The sequence below is a fragment of the Mus caroli genome, unplaced genomic scaffold, assembly GCF_978045245.1.
Source record: "Mus caroli unplaced genomic scaffold, Mus_caroli_1 scaffold_9, whole genome shotgun sequence".
Lineage (NCBI taxonomy): Eukaryota > Metazoa > Chordata > Mammalia > Rodentia > Muridae > Mus > Mus caroli.
In genome coordinates this window covers 114,339,962-114,362,224 of record NW_028227264.1, presented here as the reverse complement: position 1 = coordinate 114,362,224, position 22,263 = coordinate 114,339,962, and the positions used below count along the sequence as shown (strand labels likewise).

Genomic DNA, 22,263 nt, shown 5'->3' with positions numbered 1-22,263 from the left:
AGGAATAATAGAGCCAGTGTTCAAGGGTAAATGATAGAGAAAAGTTACTGAACGGTTAGATTGTATTTCCAAGGGCAGGAAAAATGCAAAGGAAAAAGATTATATGCAGAAAATCACCTTTTCATTTCTTTTCAAATTAAATGAAGATTGGATGTGACAAATTCAGGCAAATTAATGACACACCAACCTTTCAGGCATACTATAATAAACAGACTCTGATGAACTGTTCCCTTCAGCAAATACTTTTAAACAGAGACCCATGTAAACTAACTGACTGTCACAAGTTAGCAGAAATAGGCAGTGAGAGATCTGAAGCTCAAACCCCCTGTGCCAATATTAGTGTGCTGTCCTTCCTAGTGAACTCAACGTCCATAGAGTTTGGTTTTTATTGGTTGTGGGAAGACACTCTACAGCAAACAGATAAATTCTGGAAAGCAATTTACGTTTTCAGAGCTAGAGCCTTATCAGAGAATGTCAGAAAATGCAAATAAGCGGACTGTAATAAAATTATATTTCATTGCCCATAAGTGATAACTGTGTCTTCATGAAGATTCAGTCTCCATGTTGTGATTATGTAGAACCTAGTCGCTTTCAAAGAAGCAAAGGCCTATGGTGTTCTCCCCTAACTACAAAGAAAATTACCTCTAAATTTACTCCATTAACCACACAGGAATCACTCAGTTTGTGAACCAGTTTGGCTGTTTCCCCTGATCCTTCAACTAGATCTCACTTGTTTCTGCAGGGCCCTGGAGTGAGCACCTGAATACAGAGTAGGTGAATAACTGTTTTTAAGTGAGACTGTGACTACAATTGGCTTTACTCAGTAACTAAAGGGCTTGTTCAACAGCATTAGGATCAATTGAATGCATCCATCCATTTCCTTGCATCCCTACTGCCTCTCTTCAGTTCTAACTTCTACCATCTTTCACCTGGACTTCTACACTACTGTAACCTACTTCCTTATCCCATTTTCTTTCTAATCTATCACCTTTGCTGATGCCAATGCAGTTGCTCCCAAACTTAATTCTGATCATAGCATTCTGTGGCTCAGGGCTTTAAATGGTGGTGCTATGCTCACAGTTTTACATTCTTATTTTACAACAGGGTTTACAGACACATCTGTAACTGGGCTTTCTATTTCTCTTTACATATCCCATTTATCATTGTACATCTCATTTATGTATTCTGCCTCTCTGCATGCAATTTTACATAGTCTGATATCTTGGTTTATTTGCCCTGTGATCTTTCTAAAATGTACCAATAGACATATCACTCCCTTGCTTAATATCTTCCTCTGGGTCTCTACATCTAATATCATAAAGTCTGAGAGGTTAGTAGTCCCTTTGAGATCACTTACTATTTGGTCCTTGCTATTGTCTTGTTGATACTTTGTTCTGGCTGGGTGATGAGATGGCCCATTCAGTAAAGGAGGTTGATACTAGGTCTGATAACCTGAGCTCAACCCCGAGGACATGTGTGGTGGAAATAGAGAACCGAATCTTGCAAATTATCCTGTTATACCACACATGTGCTACATCAATGCACCACCAACAAATAAATAATTAAACAAACACACACATAAGCATTGCAAATTTTTGGTCTGGGATCTTGCATACACACCCATTTTGTAGCTTACTACATCTAGCTCCCTTCCCCATTGTCAAATTCACTTATTAATAAATTACACCTGCAAAGATGGTTTGTCAGGATAGGATTAGGACTTGAACACTATTATCTGGGGAGTTATCTTGCCTACCACAGAAGATCAAACAGAATCAAAGTATTAAAAACATGTTGAATGATATATTAGCCCCAGGAGACCATGGGTTTTTATATTTATATTCGTAAAATAACATGGTTCAGTGGATAAGAGCTCTTACTACATCTAGCTTTAAACTAAAAGATTTATTTACTTTACTTTGTGTGTATGAGTGTTCTGTTTGCATGTATGTATTTGTACTATGTCTGTTAATGGTACCCAAAGAAGGCATAAGAAGGCATTGGATCTTCTGGGACTGGAGTTACAGATGCTTGCAAGCTTCCAAGTGGATGATGGGAAACAAACCTGAGTCCTCTGCATAAATAGTAAATGCTCTTAACTGTTTAGCCATCCTTCCCATCACCCAGGTTTATTTATTTATTCTTTAAAGATTAAGCTAAAACATTTGCTCTTCTTGAGGCATAGGACTTATTTTTTTTAAGGATCTGTATATATGCCTGTAAAATTTATTTCTCTGGTTAAATCATTTATCAAAGGCTTACATACATAACACTCTATACACAATATTTTGACCTAAAAATATAACACATTCATGTAGTTAGATGGATCAGAGTAAATTCTCTGTCCCTATTCAAGTTATATTCATGGGGAAGAAGGCAGGAAGAGATAAAAATGGATAATCAATGCACCCACTTAATCGAATGGTAGTGTCTCAGGGTAAATCTTGGGAAGGGTTAGACAGTGGGGGGTCAGCAGGAGGGTTTCCAGGAGCTTGAGATACTTAGGCAGCTATCTGAAGATGATGAAGGAATGTGTCATGGAGCGATGTAGTGAGAACTTTAAAGCCTTGAGTTTGATATGCATGTTGGCAGAGCAGTAGGAACAAAGCAAGGGAACTATAGAAATCTAATGTGTGTGTAGATTTTTTTAAAACCCTTGGGGTTTTACTCTAAATGACATAGAAAGGTGATAAAAAAGTGGAAGAATAACACCTTTTGATCCTCATGTATCAGAGAGACTGTGATTAGTGTGTGGAGAACAATAAGAAATAGACAGCTGGGACCAGAGTGGTAGCAGTCATGTGGTGAGATCAGCAGGACTCTGGGTATGCTTTGAAGGCAGAGGCAATTGGATAATCTGGCTTATGAGGGAAACAAGGATGCGGAGATGTTGGGTCCAGACATCAGGATGGAAGCGTGTTTAAGTGAGATGGGGAAAGTTTGGAAGGAATATCCGTGTGTATGGATCAGCAGGAATTTGCCTTTGGAATGTGGTGTCTGAGATTCAAAGTGGAGATGCCAAGTGGACAGTTGGTTAATGATTATGGAAGCCCAGAATTGTTAGGTAAGTCATCACTTTGGAAGTCACACAAACACAAAGCTAGTCATTATAATTAAAGGACTGAGTGTAAACAGAGAAGCAAAGAGGTCTATGCATTGAAGCAAGGAATCCCCCAACATTGAGACGTGACTGGTTCACAGGAAGAAGCTGTTTCAAGGACATTCGATAATCAACTAAATGTACATTCTGCTGATGGGTTGAGCTCTGGATTGGATGTTAGATTTGCCACCATGTGGTTATTACTGATCCTGTTGAGATCAGTTCTAGTAGAGCAGTGGGAGAAAAGCTGTTTTTCCTTGGTGTAAGGGAGACTAGAAACAGGGAGGGTAAATAACAAATGCCTTACTTATACCCACTGTCTCTCAGACAGTGGTAGACCCCTCATTCTTTAAAGTGTTCTGGCTTAGATGTTAACTCTCATTATTTGTATGAGAATTCAAATTGGAAGATCTGTATGAAGTGCAAAGCAAAACAAAACAGAGAAGCATAGGAAGTTGGGGATGGTGGTGCATACGTATGATCCCAGAACTTTGGAGACTTAGGCACGGAGATCACAACCTGGAGCCAGGCTTTCCTACATCGTGAGTCTTCATCTGATAAAAGAAAACAGTGCAAAACCAACAAGGGTAACACAAATCATAAGAAAGAATACAGAGGATTTGTTTGTGCTATGGAACCATAAGCTGATGAAATGGAAACAAAGGGGTTATTTTGGGAATGATGGCGTCAGAAAGATGAGGGCTGAGATAGGGTTTAGCTCTGTGCTCTGTTGAGTGGGGAGACAGAACGTGCAGTGCTTTATTTCTTGGGTTGTATTTTTGTTGGTGATTTATTTGTTTGTTTTCCACACACGGTGAACCTCTTAAGAGCAGTAAGTATAAATGTCTTGTTCATTTTGTAGTCGGGGTTTTATTGTTCTATTTCTATTCCCTAGTACAATGCCTGAAACACAGCAGGCCTGCAATAAATGTCTGAACCAGAGAATGAAGACATTGTGTTCAGCATGAGTCTGTTTTGTCTTCTCATTCAAGTTGGATTATTTCCATCAAATCTTGACAACCAGATTGATTTAACTGTGTTTCTCCTGCTTGGCTCTAGAGTTTGCTTGACTAACTGGTAGGCTTGATTGACAGACATGATTGTGATTCAACCCAAATCAATGGTGCTCCCTAGATGTTAAGTCGGTGACCCTTGTTATGTCACATTGCAGTAGTCCATGGATGGTAGTATGGATACAGCATCAATTTATCAGTTACTTACCAGGGGGTTTCTAAAATCCTCCTCTTTCCTCGGTGTCCATCTGAGATTTGTAGTTTGTCATGTGTATAACCCCTTTCACTAGTTGTCATTCACTTCTAATTACTGAGAGGGTCTTTGAGAATGGTCATTCCACAGACATTGTTTTTCCTATGTTCTGTGGCTCCTTTGATTAGGTAGACAGCATGTGCTCCAGAGCAGGAAGTGAAAATATCTTGAATCTGGTATAAAAATCATGCCAAAGAAGCAGTCTCATGATTGAATGAATGCATAATGAATGGTTACCAGTGGTCTCTGGTGGATGCTTGTAGTGCCCAAGCTCTGTCTTCTTTTTCATTTGGTGTGCTCAGCTCCCATCTCCTTGCTTGCTTGCTTGCTTGCTTTTTATTCTTCAATTCTGCTTCCCTCACTCCCTTGTAAGCAATCTCTGCCTGTGAGTGCCTTTACAATTAGTCTGGATTTGTTTACTTGGTTTTCAGTTTTATTAATGTTTTGAGAATGCCACACTCCACCCACATAGCTATATCCTTGCAACTTTATGCCCCCCTTTATTTTCTTTAATTTATTAACTTGTCTATCCATAGACCCCTCATGAACCTCTTTCTATTCCACTCTGGATTGTTGCCTGCTTTGATCTTGGACAGGTACACATGGCTTCTGTGATAGCATGAGTGCAGTAGGTACCTTGTGTGCTGAAGGCACAGATTTGAGAACCTCTATTTCTAAATCAACTATGCCTTCATCTTCTCTGAAGGATGGTTTTTTTTTTTTTTTTTGAGAACTTTGTATAAGGCATTCCATGTTTGTAAAGAGTTGATGTTGTGGCAGGGTACCTACTGCCTCTCTGAGCGACAGGTTCTACTGTTGTATGTACATGGTCTGTCCTAACAGCTTTTGGTTTTATATCATTTCCCGTTAAGACTGTTGATGGCTATCAACTAAATTTGCCACTTGATTTTGCTGATAGGGAGTAAGTAGTTTGCAATTTAAGTAAACAATTGTTATTGAATTTAGTGGGTACCTTAGTGAATTACACGTCTTTCCAACATGAAGTCAGAATGTATTTTCCTTGTTTCAACCCTGTCTATTTTTGACTATACATCTCTGTTCTCTCTTAGGCTGGGCTAATAGAGAGTTAATTGTATAATCAATTTTTTACATTATAACTGAGTACAACTTTTTTGTTGTTTCACTGTTGAAAATAAATATCCATTTTGGTATATTGAGTAAACCACTTGGTTTTTTTGTAGTGATTTAAAAAACAACACAGACTCTGTTATTTGTAAAATGGGATTGGAGGTAATGTGTTTTAGAACTGAAAAGCACGTCAGCAACTAGCTGGTGGTCAACACCATCACTTCATAAATAAGTCCCAAAGAGGTTAAATGATTTGTTCAGTGTCCTCCAGCTTGGTTAGTGGCAGAGTAAGACTAAAATCCAACTCCCATGCTGCAATCCTTTCTATTGCTGCATGAAAAGCATGCTTCTTATTCACAGAATTGATATGAGGATTAGGGACCACATCTGTGAAAAATAGATTTAGCCTTTGGAAGGAAAGATGCTGGATAGCTTTATGAAAGCTTCATGAAAACTAATCTCATTTTAACCTTTTCTATAGGATTGTTGGCTCTGTTCAGTTCTATGTTTCTCACTTTGGGACTTTTTTATTTTGGCCAAGGACTAGATAATTTATGATGCTTGTTTTAGGAATCAATAATAAGTGCCCAAATTGTGTTAAAAATATGAATTACATCAGCTGGTTTTGGATCTAGGAGCAGGTGCAGACAGCTTTCCTGAATGGTGGTTGCTTATGTACATGAAAAGTTTTCTGTTCTCACTTTATGATTTTGGAATAAAAACAGTTGATTTCAAAGGCACAAGAATGAGAAAAAGGAAGCATAAGTAAGATATATGTACACACACTCTCTCTCTCTCTCTCTCTCTCTCTCTGTTTCACACACACACACACACACACACACACACACACACACACACACACACACACACACACTTCCAATCTATTAATTCTTCCAAAGCTGGATGCAGCATGTCATAACAGACCATGAGTTTTCTCTCTTGCTGAGCCAAGAATCCATTATACTAATCCACCATGCCTTCATATCTCTAGCAAGCACATGTAAGTGATAACTTAGAATATTTATTTTGACGCAAGGTGTATAAATCGTTTCTATGTCATCCTGGAAAGTGAGTAAATTGTGACTTGCTCGACTCAGCCACATCAATTGTTTCAATTTGGCTCTTTTGCCGCAATGTGTTTTGATATATAAACAAGAACACTGTTTAATTTTTATACTATCCAAAGTGATTTGTGCAGATTCATATGTTCACAGAAAATAAAACTCAAGTACCGAAAAGCTGAAGTAACTTTTATCTATATTTTTAATTAGGTCCGATTATATGCAAGACCCGACGCTATCAGAAGAGGATCCGGGGACTATGCTCTGCACATTACAAAGAGATTAATAGAGTTTTATGAAGACTACTTTAAAGTGCCCTATTCTTTGCCAAAATTAGGTAAGAACTTCTTGGTTATTTTATTGGAAGAACTTCTGAAAGGTGGAATTTCTTCTTTACCACTAGCTGAGGCATCTAGTGGCATAAAAATTCAAAGATTTATATTTTTAGAGATGAGGAGTACAAAAATAATTTCTTCTGAAGAGGTAAAATAAGATTAATGACCTGAAGTCTTGCCAGTAAGTGCTCATGGGAATTATGGAAGGCGTCATTTGAGAATTCAAAAAAAAAAAAAATAAAAAAAAACCTAAATAGTTACAATTTGTTAAATTCATCCAATAGAAGGGTGCTTGCTAAAAATCAAGCTTAATAACTACAATGACCATATGGGTAGATGCAATTAGAGCTCATTGCATATAAGGGATTGAAGGTGTTTTCTACCATTGAGACACCCAGGTCCTTGTGACTCTTTTAAGTAGGTAATATTGTACACAGAGCTAATGTGGATAGCCTTTCTCTCTCCAAATTGGTATATGTCAGATCTTAATGAATTGGCTTTTCTTTAGATTATTTTTTTAAGATTGTATTTGTAGTACACAGTTAAGCTAATAAAAAAGTGACAGAAGAGAAACTTGGTAATAATGGAAATTGTTATAATAGTGGAATGCTCTTGTACATATTCATACTTTTGCAGAGTGAATGTGTTCAGTAATTGTTGGTCCTGTGAATAAACACATTAATGTATTATTCTAATTTGAATGAGCTGTGCTTTTGGCAGGAAATGAGCTAGAACGTTCCAGGATATTATAAAGGGTGCACATAGGCATTAGAAGTGTTGAAGTTATTTTGCCTTTTCAGAAGGGATGTGACGTCATAACTGCTCTTTGTTCCCCACTCACCCCCTGTCACCAATTTTCTTCCCAAGTGTTGTTTCCTTTTGTTGTCAGAATCCACATAAGATACATTTTTGGGGGTGGGGTGGGGTGGGAAGAATAAAGTGTTTATTTGATCAAAATGTGAGTTTGAACTACAGATTCACCTCCCTGGGGAACTGGGCCTATTTCATTAAAGTACCTGCCTGCTGAGTGGCTTTATTGGTCATAAAATGTGTAGTTGACAAAGTAGATGGGAAGTTGACATTGTCATTTATGGGCATGGCATTCCATTTTTATGAAATGTATTGCCCAATTGTGAGGTCTTTTGTAAATATTCACTCTGCATTTATAAACAGAGTTTTATTTCAAATTGGATCTGTGCCCTCTCCTCTTTTTCCTTTTTTCTCTTTTAAAGAAATCTACTACCTTTTAGAATCTATTTCACCAGCATCTCTCTTATAGTCACCCAAGGCAGGAAAGACTGCCTGACCTTATTTGCATGGGATGTGGTGCTGTTATCTATACCAGGTAACTGGGAACTTCCCAGCTTGACCCTAATGTAAAATTCAAGAGTGCTTGTGTTGCAAGTTCAGCAAGAGAAATAAAATGAGGATCTTTCACTGTCCCCTTCAGACCAGTAATTAGCAGAGGAACTCAATTTATAACTTCAGGGGGTTCCATGTAACTGTCAGCTTGCAGCAGGATTCATTTCTGCTTCCCTTTTCCACTCACAATTGAACCATGCAGGCTTTCATCTGGAGGAAAAAAAAAGCTTTATTCACCGTTGCTCCTACTTGTTAAGCTACCTTATGGTGTATATAATTGAATGATTTGACTTGCCCCAGCTTACTCCATTTTATATATTGAGGGGAGTTTCTGCAGCTTAGGGTGCTTTATGAAATTTCTTGTAAAGGTCTACTTATTTCCTATGTCTGTAGATGTGTATGCTAATGGATTTGTAAGTACATTCTCTAAATATGCCTCATGTAATGATCCCTAGTCACAGAATCATTTCTGAGAAATCTTCACCTTCCATTGCATGTTATGAACTATACTTTAAGTAAATATTATTTTCATGAGCTCGGCCTGTGCTAATGACACCTGTAGATGTATTCTAGACTTTAACAGAGACTGCTTTGACTCTTCAGATTTATCAAAAATTGTTTCTGAGGTCCATTCTACCCTTCTTTCCTTCCTTCATATGTTCTGTGTGCATTTAGTAAGAGTCTGCTACAGTAATTTTTTTCATGTGATTAAAAAATACTATAGTGACTAAAATAGGCAAAACTCCTTTCTTTCCTAGAGATTTCGTTCTACCAGGTGAAGATGGACAGAAAGCCAAATGGTAAAAAATATAGCCTAAAAGTCAGAGAGAATCATTTAAGTAGCTAACATGCTGGGAACATTGGCACCCCACAATCATTCCAGCACTTAAAAGGCTGAAGCAGGAGGATGACAAATTTAAAGCCAGCTGGGCTATGTTGTGATACCTGGTTTAAGTCAATCAATCAATATTAATTAATAACCAGAATAAAAGTTTAAGAAGTATATGAGAGCTAGATATGGCATGCATGAGAGACTGAGGCTTTTAAAAATTAATAATTAATTATAGTTTTTCACATGGAGCTATTTATTTGGAAGAGTTTAGATATCAGTTCAAGAGAATGGAAACTCAAGCCCAGTGGAAATCGCGTGACATGAGTTATGATCAGAAGGGACAAAGTGCCTAGAGTTTGAGCTTAGAGCTTTATGAAGTGTTTGAAGTGGTAAAGAGACAACCAGTTCAAGCAAGAGAGCTAGGAAAGGGCTCGGCATTCTGTCTTGGGTGCAGTGGGGTAGAAGCTAACGGAGCTCAGGAGGCCATGATAAGCTTCCTGTGCCCCGACTCTTTGAGAGTCCAAGTCCTATCTCACTATGATCCCCTATGTCCTATGATCCCCTTCCTCAATATCCCAAGTCCTAAGGTTGCAGACATAGTCGCTATACCTGGCTTGGATTTTTCTTATTTTTTATTTGAAGCCATTTTATCTGTTTTACTTTTCACTATATTGTTTCTGGACTTCTCACTTATTACTTTTCCTTAATATCTCTTAATATCAATGGACTCAACTCCCCAATAAAAAGACATAGACTAACAAACTGGCTACACAAACAAGACCCAACATTTTGCTGCTTACAGGAAACTCATCTCAGAGAAAAAGATAAACACTACCTCAGAATGAAAGGCTGGAAAACAATTTTCCAAGCAAATGGTATGAAGAAACAAGCTGGAGTAGCCATTCTAATATCTGATAAGATTGACTTCCAATCCAAAGTCATCAAAAAAGACAAAGAGGGGCACTTCATACTCATCAAAGGTAAAATCTTCCAAGAGGAACTATCAATTCTGAATATCTATGCTCCAAATACAAGGGCAGCCACATTCATTAAAGAAACTTTAGTAAAGCTCAAAGCACACATTGCACCTCACACAGTAATAGTGGGAGACTTCAACACACCACTTTCATCAATGGACAGATGTGGAAACAGAAACTAAACAGGGACACAGTGAAACTAACAGAAGTTATGAAACAAATGGATCTGACAGATATCTACAGAACATTTTATCCTAAAACAAAAGGATATACCTTCTTCTCAGCACCTCATGGTACCTTCTCCAAAATTGACCACATAATAGGTCACAAAACAGGCCTCAACAGATACAAAAATATTGAAATTGTCCCATGCATCCTATCAGATCACCATGGACTAAGGCTGATCTTCTGATTCATTTCAAATGCTGAACAGTTTCCCTTTGTTGACTGTGGTACAGCTCATGAGAGCTGATCTATCTAAGGATTTGAGTTTTCATACCAAGTAGCTTATGGGAGAGATCCTTGAGATGAATTCTACTGCTTCTTGTTAGGTTAGGATGCCAGTTTATTCTCCTTGATAAACAAAGCTATTTATTTATTATTTTAAAGCTAACAGAAGCTGAGAGTCTATACAGTATGATTTGTTTTAAGGTCTCTAAAATGAGTAATTAAAACTGTTCGTATGAGGTATGTAGATATTTTACTTCTTGGTATTGGGTTATGCAACACATTAGGGTAAGCTTGGTTATAATGCAACGACACCTTTTATAACTATGCGTCCTAATTTTGTGAGCACTTGAAGTGCTCATTATAAATCACATTGTAAACATATATACTATATATTTATTTTATATATAATTACATATTACATAGTTATCTTTCATATTACAGATAGATCATATAAATAACAAAATGGCAACTTTTTGTTTATGAAATGTGAGTTATTCTTAAGAGCTCTTTGTACATTTTTACCCATTTAGTTATTATCATGACCTTTTGAAGTAGTATTTATCATTTTCTAATTTTCCAGAGGAAGAAATTAAGGGATTTGGTAACTGAATAATGTGACTAGATCATGTAAATAAAAATGGATGAATTTGGAATTCTGTTAAAAACAGCTTTTTAAGAATGTTCAGAACTCATAGGCTAAAGTATATATCACTTTAGTAAAGCAAATTATCTACTAGTGAAATAATATATTAGGAGTTTTGAAAATTTCTTCCTGGTAAAAGTAATCATACATAGCCACTGCAAGAAACATGGAAAGAGCCGGGTGTGGTGGTGCACACCTTTAATCCCAGCACTGAGGCCAGCTTGGTCTCCAAAGTGAGTTCCAGGACAGCCAGGGCTACACAGAGAAATCCTGTCTCGAAAAGCCAAAAATAATAATAAAAAAAAAAAAAAGAAAGAAACATGGAAAGAAAAACTGAAGAATGGAAAGAAGTCTGAAAAGTCGCAGCGGCAATACCATGAGGACATACCCAACTCTTGCAAACGCGTTTTCATCATAGATGTTTATAAGTTAATTAGATGGCAGATAGGATGACTGGCACAATATTTTGTTACTCACCTTATTTAGGTTTCAATTAATTATGGCAGATAGTCTTCTGTTTCCCTTTGCTGCTGCTCTGTAATTTGTAAATCGATGTTTCCTAAAGGAGTTTGCTTGATTGCTTCTTTTCAAGGCACAGCGCATTTGCCTTTATGGGGAATTCATTACCTGCCCGCCACAGAATGCGATTGTAGAGGGAGCACGAGTGTTTTGCCACAAGATTTTTCTCTCCTTAAGGAGATTGTGGGTATGCTGAGGGAGAGAATACAGTATTTATGCGGATGAAAGCAAATTTGATACCCACAAAGCATAAAATATAACCCAGCGCTTTAGTCTTAAAAAGTAATATTTAATAGCACTTTAAATGAAGAGTGTGAGTTCTGTGTTACAGCCATGAAAGGTTCTTACAGAGAAGCCTCTACTTTATGAGAACTCAGAGGAGAGTGCTGGGTAAGAAAGGAGAAAGATCATTCTAAGGATTGTGTAAGGCAGGTACCCACGTATACCTGGGACGCTGTAAACCACACTAACGAGAACACATTTTCTAGACTGGAAAAAATAAGTAGTGGGATAAACTTTTTCTTTTTTTGGTTGTTGTTTTTCAAGACAGGGCTTCTCCGTATAGCCCTGGCTGTCCTGGAACTCACTTTGTGGACCAGGCTGGCCTTGAACTCAGATATCTGCCTGCTTCTGCCTCCTGAGTGCTGGGCTTAAAGGCGTGCGCCACCACTGCCTGGCTGATAAGTTTTATTAGAGTTCAGGAACAAGACATTCTGGTTTGAATGATAGGTTTTTGTTTATGTACTAATAGACATACCAGATTTTGTGTGTGTGTATGTGCGCGCATGTGGAGGTCAGGGGTAAATCTCAGGCATGGTTTCTCTACACCTTGATTTTGAGACAGGGAACTTGCCTAATGATTCGCTCCTATTAAAGCATCATTTTCATTAGTTTATTTCACTTTTGGTTTTCTGTTTAATCAGGAGCTTGATGGTCACCAATTCAGCGAGGATGGCCAGTAAATTTCAGGGATCTGTTTGTCTCCCAGTACTCTGAGTACAGAGACTCAAACTATATTTTATGAAGATAATTTATTTTGAAAAAGTCTTTCATCAGGTGATTTTTCTTGTGAACCAAAAAGATAGCTATAATTTCTTTCACTAGGAAGTGTTTTATATGTTCCTAAGCCCCATTTTGACAACCATTTGTGTGAAAGCAACAGCAAATCCTATTAAAATAGACACCGTTATTCCAACACTTAACAGTTATTTTAGCACAATTTAACAGGGCATTTTATTTCTTCATTAATTATTCTATAACATGGCTATTTAACTGCTCTTGTTAAGCTATTTTGTAGCTATTACATGCTGTATACTTTCAGTACTACATTACAAACAGAACTTCTATATGATACTCACTATTTATGATATTTAACCACTAATAAAACATAAATAAACAAAAATACTAAAGGTGAAAGAAATCAATGAAAACCGCATTTTGGTGGGAATGATACATGACATCATTATACTATAAACAAGTGAGCCATAATACAAGGTGGTGGATTTAATGTAACACAAAGTAACCGTAAGGCTGGATTAACTAATTAATTCAGCAGGCATTTATTGAGTAGTTACTTATACACTGTATTGCACAATGGTAACAAGTTGGGGCATCTTGAATAAAAACTTCAAATCCAATTTAATAACCTTCTCAAAAATTGTCTTACTGACTTGACAGTGTTGTTACATATTCTATTTGCTTGATATCCCTCCCCTCCCAATTTCTTCCTGAGTTTTAAGAGTTTCAGACATTCACAACCATGGAATTTCCCCTCATCATATTTTGTCAAGGCCTCCAACACAATTTTTGACTTATCTGAGCAGAGACAATTGGCTCTTAGGTTAGGAAATAACTTTCCATTGTTACAGATTTGACTATTGCATAAGCCTTCTGCCTTATCCTCTACTAGCCCACCCTGATGACCAAGAATAACACACATTGGTCTGAAAGAGATGGGTGTCTCATTCTCTTCTCTCACCTGCTCAAAGACATCATTTTAGCACTTCTTCAGTTCTTCCCAAAATTCAGCTTTCCTCTTTCTTGACTCTTTATCTATCAGCATTAAAAATATGGTGCTGTTTTCTCAGCACCCCTACCTCTAGGTCTACTCACTCTGGCTGCAGATCCATTTCTTTCCTCCCACTTACAGCTAAACTGATTTGAAAGGATTTTCTATGTGCATGGAATCTGATCTCTCTTTTTCTTGTCTTTCATGAGAGTACTCTGCATCAGCCTTTTGCCCTCCATCCTGCACAGAAACTTCCCAAGTTCACTAATGCTCCCACACTGCAAATTCCCCAACATCAGGCTTTAGTCTTCATCAGCAGCATCTGACACAAGTGTTCGTCCTAACTCCCTGAGATGCAACTTCACTTTCTCATGCTTGTCTCTCTTTTAGGACCACACATTTTTCTTTATTCTTTTCTCATTCTACCTCTTTGCCCCTTGAAATCTTTATAGCTGCTTAACAGTTGTGTGTTCCAGGAATCAACTTTGATATCTCTTTTCTTTGTTACTCACTCTGTTGGAGTCTCAGTTTTTGGTCCTATCCAGTCTTACAAACACCAAAGACATGATACAGAAGACATCTAGATTTACATCTCAGACTTGTTCCTTTCAAGTGTCACTTACTTTCTACCTGGCAGCTAGATGCACTGGATGGCATAGAAAAAAAAAGCAAAGTCAAGATAAAATGCTCTTTTGTTTTTCTGCTAGCACACATAATTGACAGAGATTACTTCTATTCTCCCTGTAGCCCAACCTGTTGCATAGATATTTTTTTCTCACGAGTAGGTGAGCAATAAGTTATGTAGTAGCAGCCTTCTCAGGTCCCAGCACCCTCCAAGGCTCTACTGGTGTTTAACCATCCTTAAGTTCTGTCCGTGTATGTTTCTTTTCTTTTTTTTTTAATTTTTAATATTTTTATTACATATTTTCCTCAATTACATTTCCAATGCTATCCCAAAAGTCCCCCATACAGAATTCATTGCATGAATGTGTTTGACTCTGTCTTAGTCAGTGTTTGTATTTCTGTCTGCACAAAACATTATGACCAAGAAGCAAGTTGGGAAGGAAAGTGTTTATTCTGCTTACATTTCCACATTCCTGTTCGTCACCAACGGAAGTCAGGGTAGAAACTCACAGGGCAGGAACTTGGAAGCAGCAGTTGATGCAGAAGCCATGGAGGGTGCAGCTTACTGGCTTGCTTCCCCTGGCTTGCTCAGCTTGATTTTTTATAGAACCCAGGACCACCAGCCCAGGGATGGAACCAACCACCCATAATGGGCTGGGCTCTCTCCCCTTGATCACTAATTGAGAAAATGTCTTACAGTGGAATCTCATGGAGGCATTTCCTCAAGGGTGGCTACTTTCTCTGTGATAACTCCAGCTTGTGTTAACTTGACATGCAAAACCAGCCAGCACAGACTCCTTACAGTCATATAAAATATGATTGGGCAAAAGAGGGGGTCTGTTCTAATGCTAATAAACCAGCCAGAGAAACTCAGCAAGGCCTATCTGATTAACATTTTAGGAGGCAGGGGACCTTCTGTGTATGACGTTCCTTCCACATTATGGTACTAGTCTCCTTCTGAATGAAGTCATTTTATCTGTTAGCAGACAAGATTAGATGCAGAACATTTTAATGTTTTCTCCCAACACTGAAATGTGGGATAAAATTACATTTTCTATGACTTGCCTTGGGAAAGAGAACTTCTAGTTGCTATGCCTGCCCTGGTAAGAGAGTTATGACCATGTAATCATGTAAACACACACACACACACCATAGTATTTCAGATGCTCAGTGAGAATAACAAAGTTAACATGCTTAATATGAACTCCCGACTTCATGGCACTTTGAAAACAACCTGGACCAATCTTTTATTCCCACCCATCTAAACTCAAGAAGTTAATGTGGCTGCACATTTCTAAACTCTATAACCTGCTGATTTATCACCAGTCATCTTTGTGACTTCTCTCCTTCATGTTCTCTAAGTTAGGTAATGAGTTCAACCCGTGAGAGGCTAAGGCAGGGGTACTGTGAAATTGGACCAACCTTCTCTGCTTAGTGAGACCCTATCTCAAACAAAGCAACAAGAAGAAATAAAGGTCGATATAAATTAATTATAGTTAAATGGTATGAAAAGATGGTGGCTGCATTCACAGATAGTGTTTGACTTATAGTTGCCCACCTTAACCATTTTCAGCTTTAAGATGTCACCAAAAGTGTATGTTTCCAACCAAAACCAAACTTGGAATGTCTATCTTTTCCTGGGGTAACAATATATAACTTTATATTAACAATATATAGCTTTGAATTTTTGAGCCTCTGGAGAGTAGTTCTGAGACACAGTTTCAGTCAGGTGTGTAATCATGATGGTAGACAGTTGCTACTCCTATGTTCTGTAGGTTAGCTGTATTAAATGCACTTTTCATTTATGACAGGCTATTTGGGTTATAACCACATCCTAAGCTATAACACATGTGTACAGTCTTACCACAGAGTATTAGAGTTATCTGGAAATGCCACTTGGCTGAGCAACATCCCAAAGACCCAAAGCTCGAAGAGTTCAACCCAGTGCTCCTTTGGCCTGAAATAACCCTTATAAAATGCCCCTTTATGACACTCATTCCTCATCTCCTACTTCTTTGAGGCCAATGGTTTCTGTGTTTATTATTCTATTTTTATTCCCTGTCCCCCACCAACATACCAAACACTCTCCAACCCAAGGACTTTGCCCTCATTCTTGTTTCAATTTGGAGATTTTCCCCATAGATATGTACATAGCTAAAGTGCCTCTGCGTGAGATCTGATCTTCTACTTCAATATAACCATGGTGATCACTCTCCATCTCCCTCCACACTTCACCCCTGTTCACTAGCACCTCCTATCTTCACCTGGCATGTATTTTATTTGTATGTAATTTCTTTTCTTTTCTAAGCATATCTGATCTCTCCCTTCTCTGTCTCCTGGAATGAAGTCCTTAAGAGAACAGGCTATTTATGGTGCATTGCACAGAGTAGGCACCAAATCAATGCTTATAAATGAATACATAGGTGCCAACTTCATTCTTTGAAAGAGAAGAGGACATTCTGTCTTATAAAGTAAATGTGATGTGATTTTTTGAGCTTATTAAACCTAGAAATAAAAGTAATGTACCCTATAGAATATCTTCTTTTGTAAAGATCCATATAAATAAATTGTTAGTTCAAAATGGGTGTGACTGTGAATTAGTAATGACCAATTGGTTTTTTTCTTTTGGTGATATTCTAATGGTGAGACTCTTAAAAGCTGAATTTTGGATTGAGGATATTTCATAATCTAAAATAAAGTGACCATTTCTCTGCTCATCATCTTCTCATTGTTCTTAAAAAGGAAACAGTATTTATTCATGGATTTGATACCTATTTGTTGAGGGTCTGTTGGGTAATCAGCACCATTCTATTTGGTATTGGAAAATTTGCTATCACTAGTTAACAAAGGATATAACAGTCTTCAATTGGATTTACATATTAATGGGGATAAAAGTAGATGTGTACACATGTACATTTATAGTTACAGCTTGAAACTGATAACTGTGACAGAGGAAGAGGTGCAGAGAAGAAAGGGTCTGATGTGTTGATAGGAGAGGAATTTTCTCTTTTGTGTGGGAGGATGACAATATACCTTACTGATATGTTATTTGTGTCAATATATGAAAGAGAGACAACTCATGAAGGAGTGTATCTAGCCTTCTGGAGAAGTGGCAAGGAGGCCAGTGTGAATAAAGTACATGGCTATAACTAACATAGGATGACATCCTTAAAGTAACCAGAAGATGGTGAAAGATCTGGTTGAATGGCAGTTGAAAGACATGCACTTTCATTGAGCAAAGGTATTGTAACTGATAGGCCATAATAAAATGCCATAGATTGGATGGCTCAATTAATAGAAATTTACTTTCAAACATTTCTATAAAATGAAAATTTAAAAGTAGGTTGCATGTATGGATGGCCAGGCTCTCCTTGGGGCTTCCTTTCTGTCTTACAGATAGCCTCCTTCTTTTGATGTTTTTGCATGGCCAAGGGAAGGGAAGTTTTCTGAAGTCTGGTTCTCATCATGTGGCTCCTACTTTCAAGACCTCATCTAAATGTTAGTATCTCCCCAGCCCCATTCCCAGTTGTTACCATCATATGAGCTTAGGCATTCAGCACAGGGGTGAATGTACCAGCATCCAAGATGAGGAGGTGTGTCAACTGTGATCTGGTGTAACCTTGCTAGGCCATGGCATTGGCTGTCTCATGCAGAAAAGACTGTTGAGGGGAGAGAAGGCCAGAGCAGAGTGAATCGGATGCATCAAACCAAGAAATCACCCCGTGTTGAATCAAATGACAGCAATGGAACTGATAAGTAGTGAGCATATTCCAGATATATTTTGAAAGGAGAACCAATAAAAAGGTTCTGTATCACGATGAGACTTCAAATGAAATCTCAACTCTGGTTCCTGCCAAACTATAGTTTTGAAGACATTGACAAGCTACTTGAACTATATCCCCTGTAATGCTACGTTGAGGGAATGAGCCATTTTATGCTTTGCTTTCTCTTTCTTGGCTCTTTGAAATGAGCATAGCAAGATAAGTGATTTATATTTTCGGCATTTTCTTACAGTTTTTAAAAAAAGGCTCATTATTTTTAAAATGGTGTGTATGTGCATGGATATGCGAGTGTGCACATGGAGACAGAGGTGTCAGATCATGGAGGGCTGGACTTTCAGGTGATCGTAGACCACACTAAGATGCTAGGAATCACATGACATCCTCTGTGAGAGCTCAACTGCTGAGCCATCTCTTCAGCCCCTATTTTCTTTATTCTTTTTTCTAAACAGAGCAGCTGTACTTAGAACAAAATAATGGCTGTGATAATCCTCTTCTTGAAGTGAATGGTTTCCTTCACTGCCCATTGGTCAATCTGGAGTTAATTAGAGGCAAACTGGAATCCAAAGCCCCTGAGAAAGGGAAGAACATTTTATTAAAGTCTAGAGAGGGATTACTGCTGATGGTAGTTGCCAAATCAGGCGATTTTCAGCAAGAGGTGACCATTCACATAAACTTTAGAGCAAAAAATAGCTTATATTAAGATCAGAAGGCTTTTCAAATTAGTTTCATTTCAAGGAACTGAGCCTGAGAGGTTGTTATGTAAATGAGGGTTAAGCATCCAGACGTTGATTGTAGCAAAAATGCTCTATTACAGAGACACACTCTTTGCTCACTGTTCTTGTGGCAGGGCCCTTCAGATGTTTCCATTTTGAGCATACACAGGGATTTGTTATTTTCCAGGTTTAGGAGCTGGGGTGGATATAATCAGGCCACCATCGATTTAGAGTTTGCATATTAAGGTCTTATTAAAGGTTGATGGAAAATTAATTAATGTGTGTGTGTTTGTTTACCTTGTGGTGCTAGGGGTCAAATTGAGGACATTTTCTATGATAAACAAGCACTTTACCAACTACTGTCCTGCAAGCCCAGGCTTTATTTCTGAGACAGGCTCTCATTATGTAGCTTAAGCTGTCCAATCCTGGCACCTACAGTCCTTCAATGTTAGTCACTTTAGGGACCAGACACTGATGTACGCTACTGTGCCTCGCTTATACTATATGATTTATGCTTATAATCATATTGATGAGGTTCTTTGAGATCTCCAGTGAGGGTTGTCATTTTTTCAGTTTGTTAACTGAAGGAAGTAGGTCCTCATCATACTGTGCATATTTAGCTTTGATGGGTGTTTGCATATAAGTGCCAAAAAAGAAAAAAGTCTTTGGAAAAAATGATAAACCGTATTGTGATCATTTTGACAGTGATCTTTTTCATAAAAATCTGCTATCTTTCAAAGTTTTAAACGTACAACTCTTTGAATTATGGCACTGGAAGATCCAGGAGTTCTACAGAAAGTTTCTGAGAAATTTCAGGTGGAAATGTCCTATTCCTGATCCATTCTAGTATTAAAACCTTCTATTGCTCTCTTCGAGAATTTTCATGTGCTTTATGTGGACTTTTAGATGTGAAATATACCTACAAATAAGACAGACCTTAACCTGTTGGGGAAGCTGTAGCCCACAGAACAAATCCAACATGGTAGCTATAAAGGAAGCCCTCCAGATATTCCCAAAGCATTTTAAAGGGTAATTTTAAGTGGGAGGGTGAGTCCCAAATGCACTTTTTTTCAGTTGAAGAATTTTAATAGTTTATTACTTAGATCTATTCTATTTATTGGATTTCTTTTCTCCCTTGTAGGCTCAGTCTTCATACAAAACTATTCATGGGTGACCCAGTGTGTGCCCTCAACAGTACAAAATGCTTTTTAGATTTTAAATTGTTTAGTAATTCTTTTTACTTTACAGACTGGAAAATATTCACTGAGGTGTAAAGCAATTGGTAGTCGGTAATGTTTGGGATCATTTGGCTTGAGATACACCCTGTCAATTTTTATTAATATTAATAAAGTTACCTGGCAAATGGCATGAAACTTGATGAGGCAAATTCTCCTAGTGGGCAAAACCAATACTATTTATCTATCTATCTATCTATCTATCTATCTATCTATCTATCTATCTATCTACCTACCTATCTATCCTGCATAATTCCTTATGGACTAATCTATGTTCCTCTGATGTTAGTGTGTTAAAGCTCAAACTCCCAGTGCAATTGTGTTCAGCACACGCAGTTATTAAAAGGAAACTGGGAAGTAATTAGAGTTGAATAAGGTAATTTTAGTGGCTCTCTAGCTCAATAGGATTAGTAGATTTGGAATAACAGTGATGAAGAGTGTACTAGGGATAATTTTCTGTTGCCCGCGCTTTTGTGTGTCCCCCTGGTAAGAACACGCTCAGGGCAACAAGAATCTTCTGCAGTACAAACTTTATTGCTTACCCCATCAGGAGCCAGTGGAGAAAGGAGCCAGAGAGAGAGCGCCAGATGGCGGAGCCCCCTCCCTTTTATGGAGGACTGTCCTCCGCCTCGGAGTGTCACTCCCTGATTGGCTGCAGCCCATCAGCCAGAGTTGTCATCACGGGAAAGGCAGAGCACATGGGGTGGGAAACTACCCCAGCGCATGTGCAGATGGTTTGTTTACTACTTAGAACACAGGTGTCAGTGCCATCTTATAATGGCGAATGTGAGGACGGCTCCTTACATCTCCCCCTTTTCTTTTATTTAAGAGCAATAGGCCACCCATAATAATGAGAGTGGAGATAGAGGTCAAATCCCCAGTGTGCAGGTAAAGGAGCCGTACACAAAACCTCCTCCCAGGCTCATCACCCGGAGGGGTCCTGGTCTGGTCCCGTGTCGTTTTTCCTGGGGGAAGGACATTTGGACACTCAACCTTCTTGAAAGATGACATGTCTCCCTAGAATAGGCTCATAAATGCCACAGAGCCCTTCTACTGCAGTGCTTAGCCGTGCAACTCTCTCGGGCTGCTGAAGCACACTCACTCTATCCCGTGCAATGAGACTAGCCTCGTGGGGTGCAAGAGCTGAGTGGCCAGCGACCTATTGCTTAAGCATAGATAACCATATATCAGGGGAAGCACCATGTTCTAGTGCTGCAAGCGCCTGGGAAATAACCACCATGTCTCTCCTAATTTGGGCCTTAAGCTTACAGACCAATCAAAGAAGCAACACTAATCCACAGCAAAGAACAGCTCCAAATAATTCCACCCCCACCCATTCTTTAAAGAAGGAAAATGTTGAAAAGATAGTCCTTAGGTCAGGGACAGGTCCAAGTGCATGGGGCAAGTCTTAATTTTCAAAGGGTCTGTTCAAATTTAGCCGTCCAATTCTGTATCTCCCAACGCTGCTTTCCCTTTGTTGTTGTCGCACTGGACATCACCAAGACGAGGGACATCAGTATTCCCTTGGTCAGTCTGGATTTTTCGGGTGAGTCTTTCTGGTATGGGTTGTCTTCATTCTGTGGAAAAACACAAACAGCTCCCCTGGATCTTATCAAAATAGGATCCGGGCCTTTCCATTTGTTATTTAAAACATCTTTCCATTTAACCATCTCTTTGGGCCTATCTGGCTCTGAACAATGTCGTTCAGCCGAGGTATGGCCATGAGAATCAAGATTTAAAAAATTGAGTGTAAAAGTGCTGTAGACACAGACACTCTTGGTACTCGGGGTAGAGCCTCCTCTTTCTGTTTTATTAGATGGAAGTCCAGTCAGGTGGGTCACGTCCATCTGACGGCAGAACTGTTGGAATTTTTGAGATGTATAAGCTGGTCCATTATCAGTCTTAAGGAGTTTGGGTTTTCCCCAAGCACTCCATGCCTCAAGACAATGTTGAATCACATGTGAGGCCTTTTCTCCGGTTAAAGGAGAGGCAAACATGATGCCAGAGTATGTGTCAATGGACACATGGAGATATTGAAGTTTTCCAAAGGAAGAAACATGTGTAACATCCATTTGCCAGACCTGTAGAGGTCGAATACCGCGTGGGTTAATTCCCACCTGAGGAACTGGCAAGAACTCATAGCAGCTTTGACATTGAGTAACAATGTCACGGGCTTCTTTTCTCGTCAAGGAGAAACGGCGGCGTAATGTTTCAGCCGTCACATGAAAATTGTTATGAAAATTTCTTGCAGCCTCTATCGGGGATGT

The 22,263-nt window shown here is 38.6% G+C and overlaps 1 protein-coding gene across 3 annotated transcripts in view; it reads left to right on the top strand.

Annotated features, from left to right (window-relative positions):
* Trhde (thyrotropin releasing hormone degrading enzyme) overlaps positions 1-22,263 on the top strand; it is a 415,327-nt gene that overhangs the window by 114,353 nt on the left and 278,711 nt on the right. For all 3 annotated transcript variants that reach the window (XM_085843166.1, XM_021175200.3, XM_085843167.1), the window contains exon 3: positions 6,727-6,853. In XM_085843166.1, the coding sequence (XP_085699292.1) occupies positions 6,727-6,853 (127 nt within the window). The remainder of the gene's footprint in view (positions 1-6,726; positions 6,854-22,263) is intronic.